A 23,667-nucleotide genomic window follows, 5' to 3' on the forward strand; every position below is an offset into this window, starting at 1 on the left:
TCCCATTACCCCCAGCCAGCATGTCAAACTGCAAGGGATGATGGCAATTGTACTGCAACAAACAACTGGAGGGCCACAGTCCCCCAATCCCTGATCCAAATGCTTATTTGCTGGAGCAAAAGCCAAAAAAGTATTGTGGCATCTGAAGGAGAGCTTTTGATACCAGGTGCTAGCTTTCATCACCTGCTTTGAAAGAAGGATGTCACAGGACCCTTATTTTTGCTGTGAGAAACTGGCATGGCCACCACTCTGGAATTTGCCACAGCTGTCAATCCATATCCTCCAACATTTCTCCTATGAAAATAGGGATGTCCCATTCCATAATGATAATTTTACTGTTTACACCCCACACATAATAAAACATTAAACATTAAAAAGACTTACCTATACAGGATTGCCTTCAGATGGCTTGGGGGTTGGATAACACCATAACCTCCAACATTTCTCCAATGAAAATAGAAGCATCCTAAGGAAAAGGGGGACATTCCAGGATCAAATCAGAAACCAGGGCGGCTTCTCTCAATCAGGGACGTCCCTGGAAAATAGGGACACTTGGAGGGTCTGTTAATCTAGGCTCAAAAATCTAAGCCATTAATTTTCTAATTTATCTTTAATAAAATACAAGGCAAAAATGCTAAGAGTTCCTGTTGAACAGTCACCTGATGCAATTATATGTAAGGAATATATCTCTAGTTGCTTCAGGTGCTGAACTGCAGGCCTGCCAGACTGGGGAGAGAGAAACCACATGCAGTGGTAAGTTGTTTTGTACAGATTTTGTCAATATATTATTTTGACCCAGGGATTCTGTGTATTTTCTGTCTTAACTTTGATTTTATTTAACATTTATTTGTTTTGTTTATACATACCACTCTTTGTCAGAAGACCACAGGACGGTTTACAACACAAATATCATAACAGGATATCTGTGCAACATTAAAATCAGAACAATTATACAAATGTAATTACATTCAGGAATACAGAATGCAATACAAATTCTCACAACTGCAGAAAAAGAGGGGGAAATCAGCAACATGGTATCTAAAATACAAATACAGTACAGTACACAAATTGAGACTCTTCTCTCAAAGGTAGCTCTCAGTCCTGGCCACCCACAGAAAATGACAGACCTGCTGAGCAGTCACCTAGGAGCTTTTGTCTCTTCTTGCAGCCTCGCAAGATCTTCACTTCCTTGCTTCTCACTTCGGGTCCTTCCACCAACTATATGCCGCTTCCTTGTGGGTGCAGCCATTAGCTCCCAATGGTGGCCCACTGGCCCAGAGTGGGAGACACCAGAAGGGTGGTTGCCTGTGATGTCTCCCACATGAGGTGACTCCCATTGACATACTTGGCTTTTCTTTCCCTGTCCTGTAACCACCCTCAAGTTTGGGCAATGATAAAGTCTTTCTGTCTAAAAGACACTGGAAAATGCCTGTTGTTGACCAGTTTGGGGAGGGGGTTGGGGAAATGAAATACAACAGCTAAAAAGTAACAAGGAATCTATGGAGTATTATCTGTCCATTTCTTTCTTTCCCCATGTTTGAAGTTATTGTGTCCACCCTACAGCGGCCATTTTGTGACTTCACACCAGCATTAATTTCTAACTCTTTATAGCTCAAAGTAATAAACATAATCAATAAATGGTTTGGTTTTCATTATGTTGCATGATCTGCTCATAGGTTCAATGGATATTGTGTGTTAATTGTGTGTTGATTTTTCTGTTCCCAATAGCTGCCCTTTCCCCACGCACTCTCACACCACATGCTATGCTATACCACTATACCTGTTTGACTCTGATTAAAGGTAAAGGTACCCCTGCCCGAACGGGCCAGTCTTGACAGACTCTGGGGTTTGTGCGCCCATCTCACATCTATTGGCCGGGGGCCAGCGCTGTCCGCAGACACTTCCGGGTCACGTGGCCAGCGTGACAACGCTGCTCTGGCGAGCCAGAGCCGCACACGGAACGCCGTTTACCTTCCCGCTGGTAAGCGGTACCTATTTATCTACTTGCACCCGGGGGTGCTTTCGAACTGCTAGGTGGGCAGGCGCTGGGACCGAGCAGCGGGAGCGCACCCCGCCGCGGGGATTCGAACCGCCGACCTTTCGATCGGCAAGCCCTAGGCGCTGAGGCTTTAGCCCACAGCGCCACCCGCGTCCCTTGACTCTGATTACATCAAGACTAAATTTAAATGTTGGCCATTGTGACAAGAGGATGCTGGACTAGATAGGCCTTTGGTTGGATCCAGGAGGGCTCCTGTTATGTTCTTGTTTAAAATAGTTAGCAGGAAATCACATTATTTTGCTTGATGCTTGTTTCCGGAAGTCTTCTCTCTGCTTTACATTTCTTAAATGGCATTAACCCACCTCTCCACTTGTTTTTGTTGTTAGAGAAATTACCTACTTCACAGTTGCCACTTCCTTTACCACCCCCTCCAAGCACACCTGAAATAGTGGCGGTCTTACTTGAAGGAAGCATTTTCTTAAAGTGCTCCTTTGATGTTCCTACCACAAACACCTCTGTGGGCTTTCTTGTGGCTTGGTCCAGACTGTCTCCTGAAAGCATCAAAGAAGAACTGAAGCAAGAGACAACAGTCCAGGCATTCTCACTCTTAGAACTGGATGGGGTAAACCTCCGGCTAGGAGACAGGGTATGTTTAAGTTCTGTATTACTGTTTTATGTTTCTGCAAAGAGGTAATGCTCCTCAGTGCTCTTCTAATTACGAGTCCAAAAAGTTAATCCATGTTAAGCAAGGAGTCGCACCAAATGATAAATGCTGAGTTCCAAAACTCCTTATTTGTGATTCCCTTAGAAGCAGCACCCTTAACTCCCAGGTTGTGGTTTGTGTATCTGTTATTCTAAGAATCCAGCAAGCTCACCGGATGAGATTTTAGGGTTGGGATGGAGACGGTTATATCTGCATCTGTCTAAAAACTTGGTTTTGTTAAATTTGCCCCCTCATAATTGCCACAAGCAAGCAAATTTTTACCAGGTACAGAGCAAACAAATAACATGTATCTCAGTGCAGTTCCATAAAAACTGTATAGCAATATGGAAAGGCAGTATACAAATTTTAAAAAGTGAACTGAAAACTGACCTAGAGCATCTTGCTGTTCCCTCTGTTAGGGGACACTGGGAATGCCTACAACCTAAGAGACAGCGTTGCATGGTGGCTAGACTTTGATCAGGGAGATCCAGGTTTAAATCTCCATCTGCCCATAAAGCTTACAGCAGGGGTGGTGAAGACTTCAGTCTCAGGGCCATGTTCCCTTTTGGCCAGGCTCCTGGGGGCCGCATGCCAGTGGTGGGTGTGGCTAGAGGCAAAATAGGCAGTGCCAGAATCAAAATTGGCAAAGGAACAGGATTTTTTTAAAAAAATAATAATAATTAAAGTAGTTACCGGTATATCCCCTTTTTAAGGACCTAACACTCTCAAGATGGGTCATTCCATGTCAAGTGATCCAACTTTTTTACCTCATGTCATCCAGTTTTCTTAATATTTTGTACACTTGTTAAATGATCAAAGTTCTGAAGAGATTGGTGTTTTTAGTTTTGATGTATCTCAATCCTGGGCTGAGCTTTAAAGGTTTTTGTGTAGTCTGGCAAGGCCAAAATTGCCATCTTTTTTTTCCTTTTTTTTTTTTTGAACCCTCCTAACTAAAAAATGGGATGAGATTAAAAATTAAAATTTAAGATTTAAACTTAGTTTTGATCATTCAGTGAGTGTACAAAATATTAAGATAATTGGATGACATGAGGTTAAAAAGTTGGATCACATGATATATGGAATGGCCCCAGTGGCATACAACTGAAGGAGATCCAATTGAGATACATAAGAGTGTTAAAAGCAACAACACAGAAATAGCAAAGCACCAATTCTCAGGAATTGCTTTTTAACCATTCTGTGATCTTCTGCATTGTCTGTACTCCTTGCATTTCCTTGCCTTCTGATCTCACTGCTTCTGCCTGCTTACCTCTCTTGATTTTGTATATATTTCTGCAACAGAGGACGACACTTCATGCCTCTGACGAAGTGGACTCTAACCCTTGAAAGCTAAGTTAGTCTTCAAGGTGCCACAAGGCCCTTTGCCATTCTTGCTTTAATATAGTGTTGTCCCTTCTCTTGTCCTTTGCATAGATTTACTGCAGCAGTTCCACCTTTTTCTTAGAGAAACCAGAAATGCAGAGTTCACTCATCGAGAGCATGGAATTTTTTGCAGGAATTAAGGTATGCTGAAAAGAAAACAGTGCATTGTGTAGTTATGACCCTGTACCCCAGAGGTGGAAAAGCCATACACCCAGATGAAGTTGGACTACAACTCCCATCATCCATGTTGGCTGGAAGTTGGAATGCCTACAACGTCTGGAGGGCCACAGGACCCCCACTTGCACGTTGTACTTGGATGTAAGCCCCATTGAACTCAGTGAGGCTCACTTCTGAGTAGATATACAGTATGTGTAGATGGCCCTCCACAAGTTACTAGACTGCTACTCCCATTATCCCTGTCATTGGCCATACTGGGGTTGATGGGAGAATCCAGCAACATCTGGAGGGCCTCAGGTTCCTCACCCCTGCTGTATAGGATTGTGCTGTAAGTCATATTTGTCTTCACTGCAGTGGTACAAATATTCAGAAGAACAATATTGTAATATTTGCTGGTGCAAGAATTTTTCTCTGTTGGCAATAAAATTAGTGGTGTGATAGCATGTAAAGGTAATAAATGGCACTCCAAATGCATGCAATTTTTTTCCTGAGTTGGACCCAGGCATGCTGTTCAAGCTTACCCTGTTAAGACGTAAACCCCATTGTATATAGGATTCCAGCCTGAGTTAATTACACCTAGGTCCCATTTAAATCACTGTGAAAAGGCTGTGTACACACCATACATTTAAAGTACCTGATGTCCCTCAAAGAGTCATGGAAACTGTAGCTTGCCATGGTTGCTGGGATATGTAGTTATGCAAGGAGTAAACTACAGTCCACAGGATTCTCTGGGGGAAGTCATGTGCTTTAAATATGCAGCGCGTAAGCTTTCTGAGACTTGACATAGTGGGAACTAAGTGCAAGCTAAATTGGTCTTCGTCAAACCGTTTAAATTATTTCTACTAACGAGTTGGCATGCACAGGGACGCGGACTTAGAAAAAATATTGGGGGGGGCCCGGGAAAGCTCATGAATAATAAATAAGCTCATGAATATGCAAATAGAGTGGCTCCGGCCCTAAATAGGGCAAGCCACGCCCCCCCAGCCAGCCGATTGGCTGGCTGGGAGGTGTGGCCAGTCGGGATTCCCCTGTTCTCGCGGGATTTCCGGCAGTGCCTTGGCAGCCGGGGCTCTCCGATTAGGGCGCGCGGCTGGCTGGCTGGCGAAGGAGCAGGTGCGGAGGAGGCGGGGGACGGCGGCGGCGCTCTACTGGAAGGGTGCCCGCCCGAGATTATTGGGGGGGCTGAGCCCCCCCAAAAATTTTTTTGAGGGGGCTCGAGCCCCCTCAAGCCCCATGGAGTCGGCGCCTATGGGCATGCAATCATTTTGTTTGTTTGTTTAAATCAGCCTGTGTTTAGGCACACTCTGTGGAGTTTCCTTATAAAAGCAAACTACTTTTGTATTCCTTTTGCATGGGGGGGGAAAGAAATCTATTTTGCAAGATTACTGAAATTAAGTCCAAGGGAATTTTTTTTTTAATTGCCATCATCACAGCAAGGTTTACAGTTGGATGTTATCTTATTGATTGCCTTTCTGTTGTTTTCTACAGCTGTAAAAACCAGTTTTCGCTTTAAATTCTTTTCAGCATTGTTCTGAACATTTACTGTGAGATAATTCCACACAGATACCTTGTGTTCATAGCATGTTCCTTTTCTTATATTCAGCTACATCCTGAGGCATTTATAATATCAGAAGATGGAAAGGAATACAGACTGACGATAGAAAGCAAAATTCCCATTCCTTGTCCTCAAGCTAGTCAGCTGGAAAATGACTGCAAAATCTCATTAAAATTAAGAACAATGGAGGAAGGTAATTTCTTCTTCAATTTTTTTTTAATTTGCTTGTGCCTTGAATATGTACTTTTTATCCTCATTTTGACATGTTCATGCATTGCCCTGCTCAGGTGATGCATGCTGGTTGCATGGCAGCCTTTGTGTGAGGAGCCAGCACTGTGTTGCAGTTCAGAACTCTAGCTTAGCTTGCTGCCTTTTGGCACAGTGGAAAACACCATGCCAATGCCCGCGTTAAACTAAGATTAAACCAGTGTGGTTGCAGGAGGGTTCATCATGTTCTTTTTCTTAGTCACAGGTGTGGAAACTGGGCTACATAGAATACAGAAAGCTGCCGTATACTGAGTCAGCCATTGATCCATCTAGCTTATAATTGTCTATACTGACAATAAGCATGGCCCTCTAGGCCGGTTCTAGACAGGAGATGTTCCATGCCCTACCTGGAGATGCTGCAGTTTGAACCTGGAACCAGCTTCATGCAAGGCAAATGCTCTCACTGAGCTATGGCCTTTCTTTGGTAGTAATTCCTTTTGTCTGTTCTGAATTTTTGATTCCTACCTTTTCTCACCATTGACCCATAGTGACCGGGACTGATGGGAATGCCAGTGGCATCTTAAGAACCAAAGGTTCTCCATTCTTCATTCTTGACCTAAGGCAATAAGATGCATTGGTGTCTGGCACTGGCTGTGTTGTGATAATGTTGCGCCCCACCTCAATCTCCAAGCAGTGTGAGATTCAGGGCTTTCAGATGCTTACCCAGGGTTCATGTCTCTTTTGGGAATGAGGCATGGTGGAGACTGTGGTGTCTTTATGATATATGGTTTGTTCACATATGTGTACAACCTAATGGAGGGGCTCACAGTATTAACACCCCAAGAGTTGACGGAGGTGACCCTGCCCATTTGTTGTCTCACACAGAGCCCCTTTCCTTTGTCTTCCTTAATGGTCCATTACCAAGGTGATCACTCATCAGGAAGCTAGCCTGACTTATATTTTAATACTCGCTTGTCAGGTATGGAGAGTCCTCTCCTTCCCTGGTAACTTCATAGGCATGAATCACAAGCAGTTTGTATTCTATAGTCCTTTTTATTCAGTCATCTGGTTGCAAAGCAATAATCCATATCTCCCCACAAAGAGAGGTTGTTGGCTACTCTGAGCCTTTCCCTTCCATCTCCAGCAACATCCTGGGCGCCAACGGGAAGTTTCACCCCTCTGCATCCTCTTTTCTCTAATATGGAGAGACCTATGAGCCCGAGGAGAGAGGGGGTCATCCAGTCTCTCTAGGGAGGTCTCTGCTGGCTGTTCCCTCCCTTCCCCCTCTTCTTCAACTATCTTGTAGCTAGGTAACTCCTGCGGAGGCTATGCAGCATTCTCCTCTCTCTCTCCTACTGAAACTGTGCGGTAGAAGGGATGTGAATCGTTCTCCTCCTCCTCTTCAGACAGAAGCTGATTTGGCTGAGGATACACTTCCCAATCCTATTCACACCATTCCCTGACATTGCTGTATCCAGGGGTGAGAAGGGTCTCGGCACACAGCCTGACACCCCAATAACACATTTTCCCACCCCTGCTTCATGCTTGTGTGCACATGATAACATAAGTAAATTTTGGAGCTAAGAGAGGGCGATGAGATAGAATGTATACAAGATCCTGCAAGAGGTTAAACTAGTTGCCTCTCTGTTTATTTGCAACCTGACAGTTATATCCTGCCACTTCCCCAAAAAACTGCTTTGATTTTAACAAATCACTAATGCTAAAAACAGAACTCTGTTGCATCTTAAAGAGAAATCTTGCTAATGGCTATCTGCTTTGGAACAGGTAAAGGTCCGCAGAGCTTAAACGTGGCTCTTTCTTCTTGCTCTGTGGAGCTTCTTCAGCATCCCTGCCACAATGGGACGTGTGGCCACGCCAACATCCATTACACCGCGGTGACGTATTTCACCCGAAATGGAGAGAGAGTAACCAGAATTGCGGCAGAACCTATTGTTAGTGACAACTTCCTGTGGAATGGCTACATGGTGGAAAGTATTCAGGTGGAAACCCATTCCGTTCAGTCTTGATAAAAGAAAAAGAAATCACTTGGAAGTTAGCTGATGTAAACTGGCTAGGTTTTCTCTCTTTTTGCACGTTTTTAACAATGACTTACGAGCATCATTTATAATGACATTTCTAATTCGCACAGCATGTCGTTTTGTTTTGTTTTGTGAAATTCTTTCAGGGCAGGGTTCTCCCAAGGTGGCTTACATGTATATATAAAACATGAAATAAAAACAGCACTTGGACATCTTAATTGATTAAAAAGCTATTTTAAAACCATTTTGCCACCTCATCAGAAGCCTCTAATTGATGGATAAATTTAGTTAAAAACATTATTGATGACTAAAGCGTATTGAAAAGCCAGTGATGACTAGCATATTCCTTTGTATGTAGGAGGTAGACCACCTTAAGCAGCCGCTCTATACACCATGTATGGGGGAAACCAATGTTGCTGGCCTACAACTCTCAACATCCCAGGCCTTTGGCCAGTCAGGCCGGCGCTGATGGGAGTTGTAGTTCAAAAACATCTGTGAACGGCACAGATTCCCCATTGCCTGCTCTGCACACTTACCTGATACAAGTAAGTCTCTTTGAAATTAGTGAGGCTTAGAATTGAAGCATTGCTGTGTTATTTACTTGTAAGTCAATCTCCGTAATCAGCACGTCAATATATTTGAAGGATTCCTGATCAGCTGATTTACCTTAATGTCTTCACTTCTTTTAAAGGTTACTGTGAAAGATCTGCCCTCTGCCTACTGCTACTCTTTTACTGACCCACATATCATTACATTTGATGGCAGGTAATTTACAAACTTACTCTTTCCCCTTTTTCTTTTCAAGAGAGGATTTTTTTTTTTAATCGTAAGATGAATACATTAATATTTTTTATCTGTCGCTTGTTAATCAAAACCATCTCCCACCCCATCAAAATGCTGGGGAGAAAGAACCTATGGCTTTAGTGACTTGCTTCAACTCAGTGACGCCAGTTGCTATATTTATGAAGGAAATCTGTTCTGTCACAATGAAACACAGCCAGGGCTGATCATATCTTCTGAGCAGTTCTACAGAATATGTCCCTAGAGATGAGTAATAGTGGTTACATTGAATGCTCCGCACCCACAATGCATAGCCAGGAACGAGTGTGTGCTTATAAAAACCCATATTATGTGAGCGTTGACTAGGCAAAGAGGCAGTGAGTTTTTTTATTCAGCCCAGTCTCCTAGCAACTACCTGAAATTCGCACAGGTAAGTGCGGCCTGCCTGAATGGTATTGGAGAAAACTGTCCATCATGCCATTCTCACGTCATCACAAAACCTTCCCTTTAAAAATAAAAAGGTATTATTTAGGGAGTTGGGGGAACATCAGCACACCAAGGAATGGGGAGGGAGTGATTAAATAATATTGTGGAATATAGCTTTCACCAACCTACTGTCATCCAGGTGTTTGGGACTACAATTCCCATCAGCCCCAGGCCGTACAGTGCCGGCTGGGGATAACGGCCGTCGTCTGAATGATCTGAATGCCACAAGGTTGGCGAAGGCTGAGGCATACTCGTCTGGTTCTCTTTCAAACAAATAAATAACTTTCTTTCTTTTCCTGAGCAGTAGGAAGTTCAGTGCAGCTATTACCTGAGTAAGGTAAGGTTCCATTAGAGGACAGGAGATCGGGTGCTTGCCATGTCTGGATAATAATCGTGCTACTTACAATTGTGGAAGCTGCTTGAATAGAGCTGTCGAAGCAAAGCACACATTGCTCAAAGAAACTTTAGCATCTCTGAGTCCAAAATCCAACATCCCAAGCCAAATCCAAAGTGTTTTTTTCAATTCTCCTTGTACAGGAATTCTTCTGGGGGAATTGGCTTCACCCTACGCCCTGGGTGTGAGCAGAGATAATAAGTCTGCACGTCATAAGTAAAAGTGGCTCTCCTATAGCAGTTTCAGCTCCCTGGGGAGAACCCCCACCCCCAATAATCTTTCTTCAGCCTTGAAAGGAAAAAGAAAGTTCCAGAAACATCCTCTGACGAAGGCCAAGTTAAACCCGATCCTCAGTCACATACAGCTTGTCCCTGATAGTTTCTTTTTCTTCAAAAATGCAGCTATGGGGGCAGTAAACAAAAGTGGGTGTTCATAACGCTTTCCCCTCATTCAGTTTCCACCCTAAAAACTCCTTAACCTCACTAACTTTTTACCCTTCAAGTGAAATGATGCAGGCATCATATTTTCCTTGGCAGGGCAAAAATTGTTTTGGGGGGGCAATTTTTAGTGGGAAATGCAAAAAGGAAAATGATTAAGAAATCATCACTGCCACCCAATGTTGGCCTTCGGCTTTTGTTTGTAGTCCAGCTATATTTTGTAAATAAAAAGAAATCTGGGATAAAATATACATGCGACGGAATGCTATAATTTGACTTTAGTATTTCAGTGAGGAAGTGCGCAATCCTGTTCATGGAGCAAGGCCCTTTAAAACTAGGCAGAACATACCTATGAGTAAACATGCATAGGGTTGATTTATAAAAAAAACTGTTAGAACAGCCCCCCCAAAAAAAGTTAGATTAAAAAATGACAACATTGGATGAATCAGCACTGCATTAAAATAGCAATTCGTAAAAGTGATGATAATTTTGAAACACAAATAATTTCGCATGCTCTCCTTTTTTCTAGGATGTATGACAACTTTAAAACGGGAACGTTTGTGCTATACAGAAGTACTTCCCGTGATTTTGAAGTCCACGTGCGCCAGTGGGACTGTGGGAGCCTCTATTACCCAGCATCATGTAACTGTGGTTTTGTTGCCCAAGAAGGGGCTGATATAATAGCATTTGACATGTGCAGTGGTCAGCTACGTGATTCGCAGCCGCACTTATCTGTAAAGAGCAGAGCTTCGGCAGACAGCGGCGTCAGGATCAGTGAATCATATTCAGGAAGAAAAGTCACGGTGTGTTGATCCATTTTATATCCATTGCAAAGCAACTTGATTCAGGAGGAGTTTCCTGTTTCCTTTTTAATCAATGCACATATATAAGCTACTTTCAGACATTAATGATAAATCATGGTTTATCATTGCATGAAGAAGCTTGGCTGAGCCTTGGGCTTCTGCATTGCCCAGCCCTTCTCCTCCAACTTAGCCATGAGGAAACTAGGAGCTTTTGTTACCCACTCTTAACTAACCACAGTTTAGCATTAGGGATTTTTAAATTTAAAAATCCAATAAACATACATGGGCTGTGTTTGGACATTAATGATAAGCCATGATTTATGATTATCTAAACAAACATGGCTTAGTCTTGGACTTCTGCATTCCTTCTTTCTGCTACTCCAGTGTGGCCATGAGGAAATTAGAAGCCTTAGCTACAATTGTTATGTCTAAACCTTGATGAACTGCAATTAGTCTTAACTGTGATTACTGAAAGGGACACGGGTGGTGCTGTGGTGTAAACCACTGAGCCTAGGGCTTGCCAATCGGAAGGTCAGCAGTTCGAATCCCCATGACGGGGTGAGCTCCCGTTGTTCAGTCCCAGCTCCTGCCAACCTAGCAGTTTGAAAGCATGTCAAAGTGCAAGTAGATAAATAGGTACCGCTCCGGCGGGAAGGCAAACGACGTTTCCTTGTGCTGCTCTGGTTTCACCAGAAGCGGCTTAGTCATGCTGGCCGCATGATCCAGAAAAACTGTCTGCGGACAAACGTCGGCTCCCTCGGCCAGTAAAGCGAGATGAGCACCGCAACCCCAGAGTCGTTCGCGACTGGACTTAACTCTCAGAGGTCCTTTACTTTTAGCTTTTATGATTACTGAAAGAAGCCAACTTCAAACTGTGATTGATAAAGCAAGTTTGTTTCAATAAGCCATAGTTAAGATTAATCATATGTCCAAATCCTAAACTATTGTTAATTGAAAGCAGGTGCAAAAGATGCTGATCTCCTTGTGACCACGCCAGAGGAGGAGAGCGGTACACGCTCCTGACCTATTGTCCTGCTGGTCATATTATCTGTAGAATCTGGGTCACAGTCCTCTGCCTCTCTCACATGATCTGGTTGACATGGATTTGGGAGTGGTCCAGGGATGAAAGAGAACCATCACAGAGGTTTTTGTGTTGATAAGCCAACCTTTCCTACGTATCCATGTCAAAGTGACAATTCTCCCTACCATTTACAGATTTGTGCTCGGTTGTCCTGAGGGCCTCCGTCGCTTGAATATAGCAGTCAGTTGCAAGTGGAGTTGTTGCACAGGGTTCATTTCCTTTGAAAATGCATCTTTTAAACACAGTGCTGTGCAATAAGCCTGCAACTTATGGGCATTTAACTTGTGTGCAATCAGCTTTACGCACTTGGCAAAATAGAAAATTTAGAATGGGGAAAATGAAAAAAGACATTGGCAATTCCACCCGCTGTCAAGCCCAATGTGTTTGACTAGACACAATTTTGGCTTTAGGCGTCATCCCTGGAATGTATTCCTTGCATAAGTTGTGGGCTTACTGTACTTAAAAGACAGAAAAAAGGAGTCAGATGAGATAGGGCAAAGCAGTAATTTGTTTCATCTCCAAAATGGTCAATAAATGGAAACCACAGTCTGAAAAGGTCTTCCTGTTCTCTCGGTGTGATGCCATTTGTTTTTAGATCTCGTTTTCTTCAGGAGCTTTTATTCGAGCCGACGTGAGTGAATGGGGAATGAGTCTAACTCTCAGGGCCCCCAGTTTGGATTATAAACACACGCTGGGCCTCTGTGGAACATTTGATGGCATTGTGGAGAACGATTACCACGATGTGGACGGAACTGAAATCACTGGAGGAGCCGATACTTACACATCTTTTATCAATGAATGGAGGTAATCTTTTATATTATTGCAAAGGGGAGATCTATTCGTTCAATTATTTGTTTATATCCCGCCGCTCCTCCAAGGATCTCAAGGTGCCATACATGTGTGGGTTTTTTGCCTTCCCCATTTTATCTTCGCAACAAACCCTCTGAGGTAGGTTAGGCTAAGAGACAGTGACTGGGCCAAGGTTACCCAATGAACTTCATGGCTGAGTGGGGATTTGAACCCTGGTCTCCCAGGTCCTAGTCCAACACTCTAACCCAGGCATAGGCAAATTTGGCCCTCTGGATGTTTTGGGACTGCAACTCCCATCATCCCTGACCACTGGTCCTGTTAGCTAGGGGTGGTGGGAGTTGTAGTCCCAAAACATCTGAAGGGCCAAGTTTGTCTATGCCTGCTTTAACCACTATACCACACTGGCTCGCAATAGTGCAGACTTATTTCTGTTCTACCTTTCTTCTGTCATGGAACCCAAGGTAACATACAAGTGGTTCCCAGCCTTCCATCCAGGCACTGACCGAATTTTGAAATGCTGTACCAAAATGCCCTGACTTCTTGTCACTTAAAGTTAATTATGAAAATGATAACAGCAGGAAGGGGATGTGGACTCTAGTTCCTCAATAACATTAAAAAAACAATGAAAAGATACTGCACAAACTTACACAATATATCCATTGTCCATTTAATTAATTTCCCCTGTCATTATGAATGTGTCCTGTTTCATAGCTTAAGGTCTCTGATCTTTTTATCTGTACAGTGAGACAATCTAGGTTGAGGGGATGGCAGGCGTGTCACCATTATTTATGTATTTCTGTATTTATACATACATACACAAAAAACCCAGCTATATAACACTGTGCAATAATGGACACCACACTTTCAGAAGGATATTGACAAATTAGAGTCCATAAAGGCAACAGAGATGCTCAACAGTATAGAAAACAAGTCCTAGGGGGTTTGAAGGAACTGCTTAGCCTGAGCGGAGAACATTCTTCAATTATCTGAAGGGCTGTCACATAGAAGAGAGCAAGCTCTTATTCTCTGCTGCCCCAAAGGTCACGACTGTATCTACTGGACGTTAAGTTATGGGAGGATACTTTTTGGTTGGGTGGCAGGAGAAATTTCATGATGGTTAGACTGGTTCAACATTTAAATGAATTGCCTAGAGGTCTGGTAGAATTTCCTTTGCTGGAACAGAGGCTGGACAGCCAAATGTCTAAAAGGAAAATTGCTATGGTAACAAGTATCACAAAGCTCCAGTGGCATGAACAGTTCTCCCCTCCCCCCATCCATCCATGCATGTTGCATGTTTGGATAGCAGCCATGTTGAGATTTTCCACTTGTTTTTTTGACAGGATTTCACCAGGAGAGAGTCTGTTTGACCAAATACCGGATCTTTCAACTCCAGCCAAGGAAATAGTTTTCTGTAATTGCAATGCTGGTGATGTGGGAGAAGACCAACCAGCAAATAAACTGAATTCTGTTTTTGAGGCAGAATTGTCTTTGCCCTGCAGAAGAAACAAACAAAATTCTTGGCTCCCTTCCTTGATCCCAGGGCTGGATGTAACCACTGAGTACATCGGCTCGCTTGATCCTATCAGGGACTTGAGGAAACGTGCTTCCGTGCTGGAGGAGGTTTCTTCTGCTGTTCCCTCCAGAGAGGGATGCTCTCAGAATCAAAGAGCTCTTCAGACAGCAACCCCAGAACGCACAGCTCTCTTTCTGAACTCCAAGACAGGATTTACAACACACAAACAGGCTGTTTGGGGCCGGGGGGCTGACAGCTACACAGACAAGTTTGGCAGCCAGCGGCGCCGCAAAAGACATTCACGCCCAAAGCGCCAACATGACTACGAGTACCTTTCTGTGTTTCCATCCCAGAGCCTTAGCCAAACAGATCTGGATGGATTTAGCTATTTCTTCCCAGAAGATCACATGGCTGACCCATACCAAGAGCCCATCTCTTCATGGCCTACGCCTTCTGGCCTCACTGAGTCGGATGCGTTGGACCTTTGCCAGGAGACAGTTGCCAATTCCAGCATAGTGAGGGCTTGCAAGGCTCTCCTTGGCCAGCGAGTCAGCGATGTGGTAGACTTGTGCATCAAGGATCTGCAACTGAAAGACGACCTCAGCTGGGCAAAGGCAGGCTTGGCCCTCCTAGAAAACGAATGTGAAAAGAGAGCTTTGGAAAAAGTTAATTACCACACTGGAGAAGAAGACAAGAGATTATCTGATGACTTGCTTTTAGCGCTGAAGTGTCCCAACCTCTGCAGCGGGAGAGGTCACTGCGTTGAATGGGGCTGTGCTTGTTTTCAAGGCTTCAGCTCGTACGACTGCAGCACCTCATCTGGTGAGTCGAGCTACAGTTACTAGCGTTCTTTCTCTGCCCCACAGCAAGCCTCCTTATCCAACATCTATATTCTAATCTGTAAAACAGTCAGCTTTGCAGTCTGTTCTGCATCTGTCCTGTTTCCTAGAGGTAAGTCATGTTATATTTGACTCCTGTTGTGCCAGATTTAACCACTGCTCACTGGAACACTAGTCTCAATTACTAGCTTGGGGAAATAGTACAATTTCACATTCCAGCCTCCTTATAGAATGAAGCCGGATGCCTCTATTTGGTATTTCTATTAGATACCGTTTGGGTCTTTTATATAATGCAACACAGCCCTTGGTGGGTGAAGAGGAGCACCATGCTGGGGGGTGTCTACATGGGGTTGCCTGGTTCACAGCCCCTCATAAATTGTGTGTCCAGGGCCATGGTCACCCCTGGCACTCCCCACACTATGCCTCTGCCAGGAGACTGTGTGGCCTCCTGTTTCAGGTGTTATGGAGAAATACAGCTGAGTGCCATCAGCATACTGATGAAAACTCACACTGAAACTCCTCATGACCACTCCCAACAGCTTCATGAAGATATTAAATAGCACTGGAGATAAGACAGTCCCCTGTGGCACCCCACAGCATAGCTGTCAGGGTGCCGAAAGACACTCTCTGAATACTACTCTCTGGACTGAAGGGAGGATTAAAACCACTGTAATACAGTGTACCGAATTCCCATTTCCCGGGGCTGGTCCAGGAGGATGCCATGGTTGATGATGAGAGACCAAAATGCAGGAACAAGTTCCTACTCCCTGTGTCCTGCTCTCTATAAACGTCCTTCATCAAGGCAACCCAGACTGATTCCATTCTGTGGCGAGGTCAGAACCCAGATTGTAATGGATCTAATTATGCTCCTCATATTCTTTGTGCATATGAAACAATTAGCATATCTAAGTAAGAACACTTCTCTCTGACATTTAGTTTTCTGAGAGCTGGGGATATTTTTGGATGGAACATTATTCAAATCATATGAGTGCGCACACCCCCCCATCCCGGCCGCAGAATGGAAATTTGAGGTTCAGAGACAAGTGTGCCCCCATTCTCACTGTTTGTGAAACCTATGTCTTCCTTTAACTCGGTATGTTGAATTTTCTCAAAGAAATTCAGTGTGAAATATGTTGAAATTAGTTTGTTCTTTGCCCAGGTTTTGTGTCTGTAGTGCCCTATTTTCTTCATATTTGTTTGATAGGTATTTGATGGCACAAAAGCTTTGTTATACTGTTTACATGAAGTTGATTGACTCGGTGTGTTTCACTTTTTGATTTTCGTTTTCAAGATCAGGTTCCGGAAATTACAGAGCTGAACAATGGAGGGTTGTGTGATATCCAGCAGTATGACTGCACAACTGTAAGAGTTTTTGGCCGTGGATTCATGGAGTCACCAGGCCCCAGATGTGAAATTAATAAGTTGCAGGTGGATTATTTTATGCATTATTGATAAAGGTTCAGCGTTCAGGTTTTTAGAACCTGAAGTTCCTATAAGCCATTCTGCATCCGTATTCTCCATATTCAAGCAGTTGTTGACTGAGGAAATCATAGGTGGTACAAGTGGTAGAACCTGCAAATAGAAGGCTATGAGAAACTGAGTTCAGCGTGGTTTTCTTTTCTTTTCTTTTCTCAACTTTATTTTTTGGCTCTGTGCAAAGGTGACAAACTGGAAAGTCTCTTTCAGACTTGTGGGTGCAGCTACTTGGTTCTGCATTACTACTGCGAGTATGAAGACTGCGAGCAAAATTTACAGGACAATTTTTATAGGGGAGAAAGCAATTACTCAAACTGGAGTTTATCCAAGACCCTTGATCAATTGGCCAATGTCAGAAGCCTGAGCTAAAGGAGCTGAAACTAGTGCCTGGCCTCTGAGATATAATACAACTTTCAAAAAAAAAAAATCCCTCATGTATAAGAAATTCAATTTTCCCATCGACTCAGTAGAAAACATTTTCTTTTTCCAGCGCCCCTTTATACTTGGCTCCGTCCAGCTGATGCTGAGGTTATTTTGGCAGGTTATATTACAGTGCAGGCTGTGGATTTCCCTTTGTACACAACATGGATCCTCTCATCAGCAAGTCAGTTTGAAACGAGAAAGCCAACAGCACATTTACATTCCATTAAGTTAAGAGCTACTCCCCAAACTCCTAGTGAGACAATTATTGGGAGTTCACTTATCACAGCTTGAACTGTCTCACTCCTCACTCATTGCAAGCTGGAGGGTTTTAATAACACTTTCAGCAGCGACACTCTTGGTCATATGCTCTCCCCCCCCCCCACAAAAAGGTTCTGTGGCCTATCCTTTTATCAAGCAGATAAAGTTTGGGTTGCCATGTGAGTCCATTAGATCTGAATAATGTCTAATTTTTATGTTTTGCAAAGGGAGAAGAACAGCCATTGCTATAACTTCAGGCACAACCTGAGATCTTTTTGCTCACAAACAGCACAGCCTGACCTAATTAGGCCTGCAGTCCTATGTTCATTTTTCTGGGAATAAGCTCTGTTGGACACAGTGGGACCTGTTTCAGCACCTGTATGCATGGAATTGTGTTGCACAGCTCCTGCAATCCACCTTATAGACGGCATACTTTTTTCACTATGCCTACCCACTGTCATCTTTATTTCTCTCTCCCTCTGACTCCCCTTTTTGTTTTTGTGTTTTTGCTTAACATTCAAGTTGAATACTCCATGTTCTGAGGGAACGTGAAAGCTTGAGCGGTACTTTGCATTTCTGTTGTTTCTCAAAAAGGTATTATGTTTCAGTTGCTCCATATGAGGGACGCTGGTGACCCTGTGGTCTAAACCACTGGGCCTCTTGGGTTTGTTGATTGGAAGGTCAGCGGTTCAAATCCCTGCGACAGAGTGAGCTCTCATTGCTCTGTCTCAGCTTCTGCCAACATAGCAGTTTGAAAGCACGCCAGTGCAAGTAGATAAATAGGTACTGCTGTGGTGGGAAGGTAAATGGTGTGCCAGAAGCGGTTTAGTCATGCTGGCCACATGACCCAGAAAGCTGTCTGTGGACAAACACTGGCTCCCTCAGCCTGAAAGTGAGATGCGCACCCCAACCCCATGGTCACCTTTGACTGGACTTTAACCATCCAGGAGTCCTTTACCTTTTTTAAAAAAATTTACCTTATATGTGGGAGCAGTGGAAACCATCCTGAAGAAGCAAGCAGAAGGGTTTTTACTCTTTAAGTGGCCCATGGACATTTCAGCCACTATGTTGTAAATAAAGAGTTCGCTGACAGAATATAAAAGTGACCCATTGTCAGTAGATAAAGCTAGGTGCTTGCACAGGTTGAATGAGAATCATCTCAGGGTATGCAGCAAAAAAAGTCCCTCCTCTAGAGGTAGATGTGAGATGGTGTAGGTCAATGGTTTAAGCCATTTTCTTTCTTGCACTGGTTTTGCAATCCAAATGACACCCACCCACCCAAGCTGGAACCTACTTGTATTCTTCAGTGGGGGGTGGGAACTGGTTATTGCCAAGTGTCATAGCCTAAATCTAAATTAGGGCCTCCATTGCTTTAAAAAAAAAAAGCCCTGAGAAGATCCAATAATGGATCTTTTGCCATTACACTATATGGCTCTGACTTGATGGTGCACTGGTGCTGCAGAATACTTGCCCATTTTGTACCCCCAGAACTGCCAAATTGGGTCAAAAGAGGTGGCAAATTAAGGTACTCTGTAGAGATTTGCTTCAGTTGAGATGATTTGTATATCTATTTGTATATCACCGTCTTGTTTATAGGGTCACTAAATGAGGCATTTTTGGTCCTTTAATTCAGTACAGTGATAACAAGTGGGTGCTTGGGGAATCTTTATTCACCCACGCCACTTTCCACAACACCAGGACTGTGGATTGCCAACTTCCCACTGAAGGACACCAGAATGATGGTCTGGATCTTGTGGATGGCCAACCCATTGCAAAGTGGCAAATTAAGGTAATCTCTAGAGATTTACTTCATATAGTCATATAGCGACTGAGATAATTTTTAAAACAAATCCTACAGAAGTAAGCTGAGGAGGTGCACGAGCATAACTTGTAAAACCATTTAAAAATCATCAAAAGGCACACTGGGGGTGGGGGGATGCACCAAAGAAACAAGTTTTGCTCTCTGTTTATAATAGGCCACCCAGAGATCTACCATTACTTCCCGTTCTATCTTCTGCTTACCCCTGCAGTATGTAGGAATCAAGCTTAAAATATGTAGGGGTCTAGGTAGGATGTGCATGTTGTCAATTGTGAAACGCGCCATAATCCCCTTTCGGATGCTTATGTAACTCACAGAACTGTTGCTCTATGTCAAAACAGATTTCTAATGACGGGTTCACTTATAGCAACCCTAAAACAGTGACATTATTTGATGGAGCTTGTCAGATATGCGACCCACAATCAAATGGATTTTGCACATTAAAGGCAAGTGTCTTATTTTTGTTGTTGTTTTGCTTTGAATATTTACAACCTCATCAGGGCTAGGAGATAAATCTAGCAGAGATGTCACCTCATTAAACGAAACAGAATAGATTAATCATGTACAATTTCAGCGGAGTGATCAATTAATTAGCCAGTTAAATATGCAATACACAATTTCTGGAGGGGCAACAGTGTTAATCCGTTATAGCTGTGAGTCTTGTGGCACCTTAATGAGTTGTTGTTGGCATCTGTCTGTCTCGAGAGATGATAGGGTGCTCCTCCAGGGCTGAAGCCAAACCGCTGGAGAATCATAGTGCCTGGTGTGGCTGCAGAGATCGGTAACTCATAACTGCTGCCTCCTGTGTTGTTTTTGCTGCATTAGCAGTGCCAAAGTGACCTCTCTGGAGTGTAAGCCCTGGCAGTGTGAATGGGGGTTTTGGGCTGCCCAGATGGAGAAGCCCCCCACTCTTGGCCTTGCTGATGTGATGCAAGGGGAAGCAGAGCAATACGTTTGGCAGGAGCCTGGCTGCAGGAGTTGCTGGAAGGAGGCGTACAAGACGTGATCCAGCCATCTTGGGGACTCCACTCCAGATTTGTGTAGGGTTTGCTCCTCAGCAAGGGAGCGAGTACAGATTTTTTCTTGGGGTTTACTCCCTTAAAGAGCAACACGTTTATTTATGGAACATGTATTCATGACTAGAGGCCACACCATCAGATGCATAGGACCAACAATACTGTCCTAGACATGTCTGCTCAGAAGCAAGCCTGACTGAGTTAAGTGAGACTCCCAGCTAAATGTGTAGGGATAGGAGCATCTGGGGAGTTCCTCATTGGCTAACAGCTCCAACCAGGATGGCCAATAGTCAGTGGTGATAGGAACATGAAACTTTTAAGGTTCACAGGTTGGAAATAGGCAGTCTGTTACTCGTAATGCCTTACTTCCCAACTTTACTCGTAATGCTGCTTCCCAAATTCCAACTGGGTTGACTGGATTCATTCCAGAAATAACTTCTGATGTGTTTGTTGGTTGTTTCCAGAAGGGAAAGTGCTCTCTTTCAGCCTTTCCTCCTCCTCCTGTCCTTAAGGTGTCTCATACATCTCTAGATCTAAGAGGTTATCACAGCCATGATAATATTACTTCCTTGTGTGTGCTACTGAGTCTCACATCTCCTAAATTTGGGATGGGGAAACTATGGTCCTCCAGATGTTCTTGAACTCCAACTCCCACCATCCCTGCTCATTGGCCATGTGGCTGGGGATGATGGGAGTTGTAGTCCAGCAACATCTGGAGGACTGCCGTTTCTCCAACTCTGCCCTAGACCAATAGCAGAGCTGCTTCAGAGCAGCCCTTGAATCAGCATAACCCAGATTTTGTGGAAGCTTCACACTGCACAACATTGATGGATTGTCTCAGGCACAGAATGGTTTGTTTAAAAGATATTTTCTAAGTAAAAACAGGCAGCTTCTACTTGGATGCAAAATGGTATTGTATTACCAGGTATCCACCAAAAATTTGATATGAATAAATGTAATCATGCCTGCCCTGCCCTGGTTCCCCCAGACATTGCTAGACTACAAGTCTCACCATCCCTGACCATTGGCCATGCTGACTGGGTTTGATGGAAGTTGGAGTCCAACAACATATGGCTGGCACCAGTTCAGGGAAGGATGTGGTAATTCTGTGCAAGTTTACTCAGAAGTAAGTCCCACTATGTTCAGCAAGAATTCTTCCCAGGCAAATCTCTACAGTATTTGCAACCCAAATTCGCAATCTGCTATAGAACAATACAATACAGCATTGAATTTAGTGATCCACTACAAAACCCTCCCAATAATTCAGATTCCCATAGTGGACCTTTTTGCGTGATCAAGAATTGAAACACCAAACTCAGTCGTTTCAACAAGGCACCTTGAAATCCTATCAGGTGTGGACTACAAAGGATTTCCTGAATGCCCCACTGGAAGGCATGTCGTTTGTGCAAGAGCTTGGCCATACTCGGTCCAGCCCAAGTTCTGCTCATTTTAGCGAGAGCGGTGTAGAATACCTTTCTGAAGACCTGGCTTGTTACAAGTTGTGAACTCTCTGAAGCATGCAAAAATTAGATTGAGGCTGGGGGCACGTGAGAGTAACTAGTAGGCCACTGCTTTGACAGTTTATGGCACATGAATAAACATGCAGGAAAAATATTCCAAAGTCTTAATGAATGATGTTTTATTTCTGCAAAGGAGAAAACATGCAGCATAGATGGACTTTGTTATGGTGAAGGTGACACAAATCCTACAAGCCCTTGCTTACTCTGCAGACCGGAAATATCAAAGTTAACTTGGTCAGTTGCTGAAAGTAAGTTCTAATTAGTTATGAAGCTCACTGGTTCAGATGCCTAAACCTAACAAATGATTTGTATTCTCAGATTCATGCATGTTTTCCATGTGCATACTAATGTTTACAGTAAACTGTGAAGGGGAGACACATCTCCAGAAAGTTGAGGAGGAGATACATATGACATGGAGCTGGCAATGAGTCAAGTGTTACTCCTACAAGAATGGGAAACCTTTGGCCCTCCAGATGTTCTTGGACTACAACGTGCATCATTCTTTACCCTTGGCCATGCTGGATGGAGCTGATTGAAGTTGAGAGTCCAACACCATCTTGGAAGGCCACAGGCTGTCCATTCTTGCCTGAGAGTTTGGATCAGTACATCACCTGTCTAGACTTTATGACTTGTGAACCTTCTCATGAGAAACAGAAACTTCAGATGAAATTTGATATCTAGCATCAGCTCATTTTGTTCCTAGCTGCCTGTGCCAGGATGATGGCTAAAGTTCATCATGGGTTCATTTTCCTGATGGATTTGGGCCATTTTGTACTGTGGTGTGATGCTCTTGGGGAAGGGTGATGTTTATTGCATGTCAGTAGGTCATGAAATGTGTTTCTTCAAGACCTGTTTGCATCCATTGGCACCTGCAAACAGGTCTTGAAGAAACACGTTTCATGACCTGCTGAATGTTAAAGAGCCTTGAGTTGAATCCAGGCTAACTTAACTGAAGTCCTATTGGTTTCAGTGCGACCTGTGATTAACTCCCTCCCATTGAAATTCCAGGAAATGGAATTATAGTTGTATCTGATTCCTTGTGTAAAGCAATGTCTGCCATCATGATGGGCACAGGCAAGCGGGAAGCAGGAAACCACTTTGTGCAGGAACTCACACACCCCAGTGAAATCCCTTTCAGCAGATGCTTAGAGCCAGTGTCACGGACTGGTTGCACACCTTTCCTCAACCTAGCAACCCTCAGGTGCAGTTGGACCCCCAAATCCCAGCAGGCTCAGCCAGCATGGCCAATGGTCAGGGGTGATGGGACTTGGTATCTGACAATATCTGTAAGGCATATTGGGGAAGGCTGACTTACTGCAATGCTTAATGAAAAAGCACAAGATGATATCTCTGTCAGTAGAGAATGAGACTCTTAATCTCAGGGCCGTGGATTTGAACCCCACATTGAGTAAAAGATTCCTGCATTGCAGAGGGTTGCACTAGGTGATCCTCATGCTCTCTTTCACCAACAACTTGATGATACGGGATCAAGCAAAGCACTGCAGTCAGGTGCACATTTGGTATGGCCCCTAACAGTGGCTATGTAAGTAGGTGGGGAACAGATAAAAATTTCCTGATGTCATCCGTTTTTCATATTTCTCATTTTGTGGCTGTTCCTTTTCTTTCCTTTCAGACAACCAGCCTCCTGTATTTCAAAATACACAAGAAAGGCTGCAGACCTTTTATGGGGAGGATTTTGTGTATCAGTTCTCAGCGACGGACGCAGAAGGCTCTGCCGTCACTTTCTTATTGAATTCCGGCCCACCAGGTGCCAGTCTTTCTCCCGCTGGACTCCTGATATGGAAGGCGCTGTCGAAGAAGCCTGAGCTGCTTACCTTTTTCATAACGGATGACTGCAGTGCCGAAACCAAAGTTGCAATCGAGGTAATAACTATTGTGGTCAAATAGCCAACTCTAATTGCTATCATGCAGCCATGACAAGAGCTCCATTG

At 43.8% G+C, this 23,667-nt stretch overlaps 2 protein-coding genes across 2 annotated transcripts in view; one reads left to right on the forward strand and one right to left on the reverse strand.

Annotated features, from left to right (window-relative positions):
* Positions 1-406, reverse strand: part of LOC309515787 (uncharacterized protein C7orf78) — a 46,039-nt gene extending 45,633 nt beyond the window's left edge. Inside the window, exon 1 of the mRNA XM_082193987.1 lies at positions 385-406. The gene's annotated coding sequence lies outside the window, so the exon portion shown is untranslated. The remainder of the gene's footprint in view (positions 1-384) is intronic.
* The window catches only part of VWDE (von Willebrand factor D and EGF domains), a 45,335-nt gene that overhangs the window by 6,792 nt on the left and 14,876 nt on the right, over positions 1-23,667 (forward strand). The window contains exons 4-17 of the mRNA XM_082194056.1: positions 694-753; positions 2,386-2,645; positions 4,134-4,223; positions 5,863-6,007; positions 7,807-8,021; positions 8,752-8,825; positions 10,687-10,960; positions 12,637-12,845; positions 14,192-15,186; positions 16,495-16,631; positions 18,994-19,149; positions 19,521-19,625; positions 21,849-21,963; positions 23,349-23,599. Of these exons, the coding sequence (XP_082050182.1) occupies positions 694-753; positions 2,386-2,645; positions 4,134-4,223; positions 5,863-6,007; positions 7,807-8,021; positions 8,752-8,825; positions 10,687-10,960; positions 12,637-12,845; positions 14,192-15,186; positions 16,495-16,631; positions 18,994-19,149; positions 19,521-19,625; positions 21,849-21,963; positions 23,349-23,599 (3,086 nt within the window). The remainder of the gene's footprint in view (positions 1-693; positions 754-2,385; positions 2,646-4,133; positions 4,224-5,862; positions 6,008-7,806; positions 8,022-8,751; positions 8,826-10,686; positions 10,961-12,636; positions 12,846-14,191; positions 15,187-16,494; positions 16,632-18,993; positions 19,150-19,520; positions 19,626-21,848; positions 21,964-23,348; positions 23,600-23,667) is intronic.

This window comes from Podarcis vaucheri (assembly GCF_965113315.1).
Source record: "Podarcis vaucheri genome assembly, chromosome: 12".
Lineage (NCBI taxonomy): Eukaryota > Metazoa > Chordata > Lepidosauria > Squamata > Lacertidae > Podarcis > Podarcis vaucheri.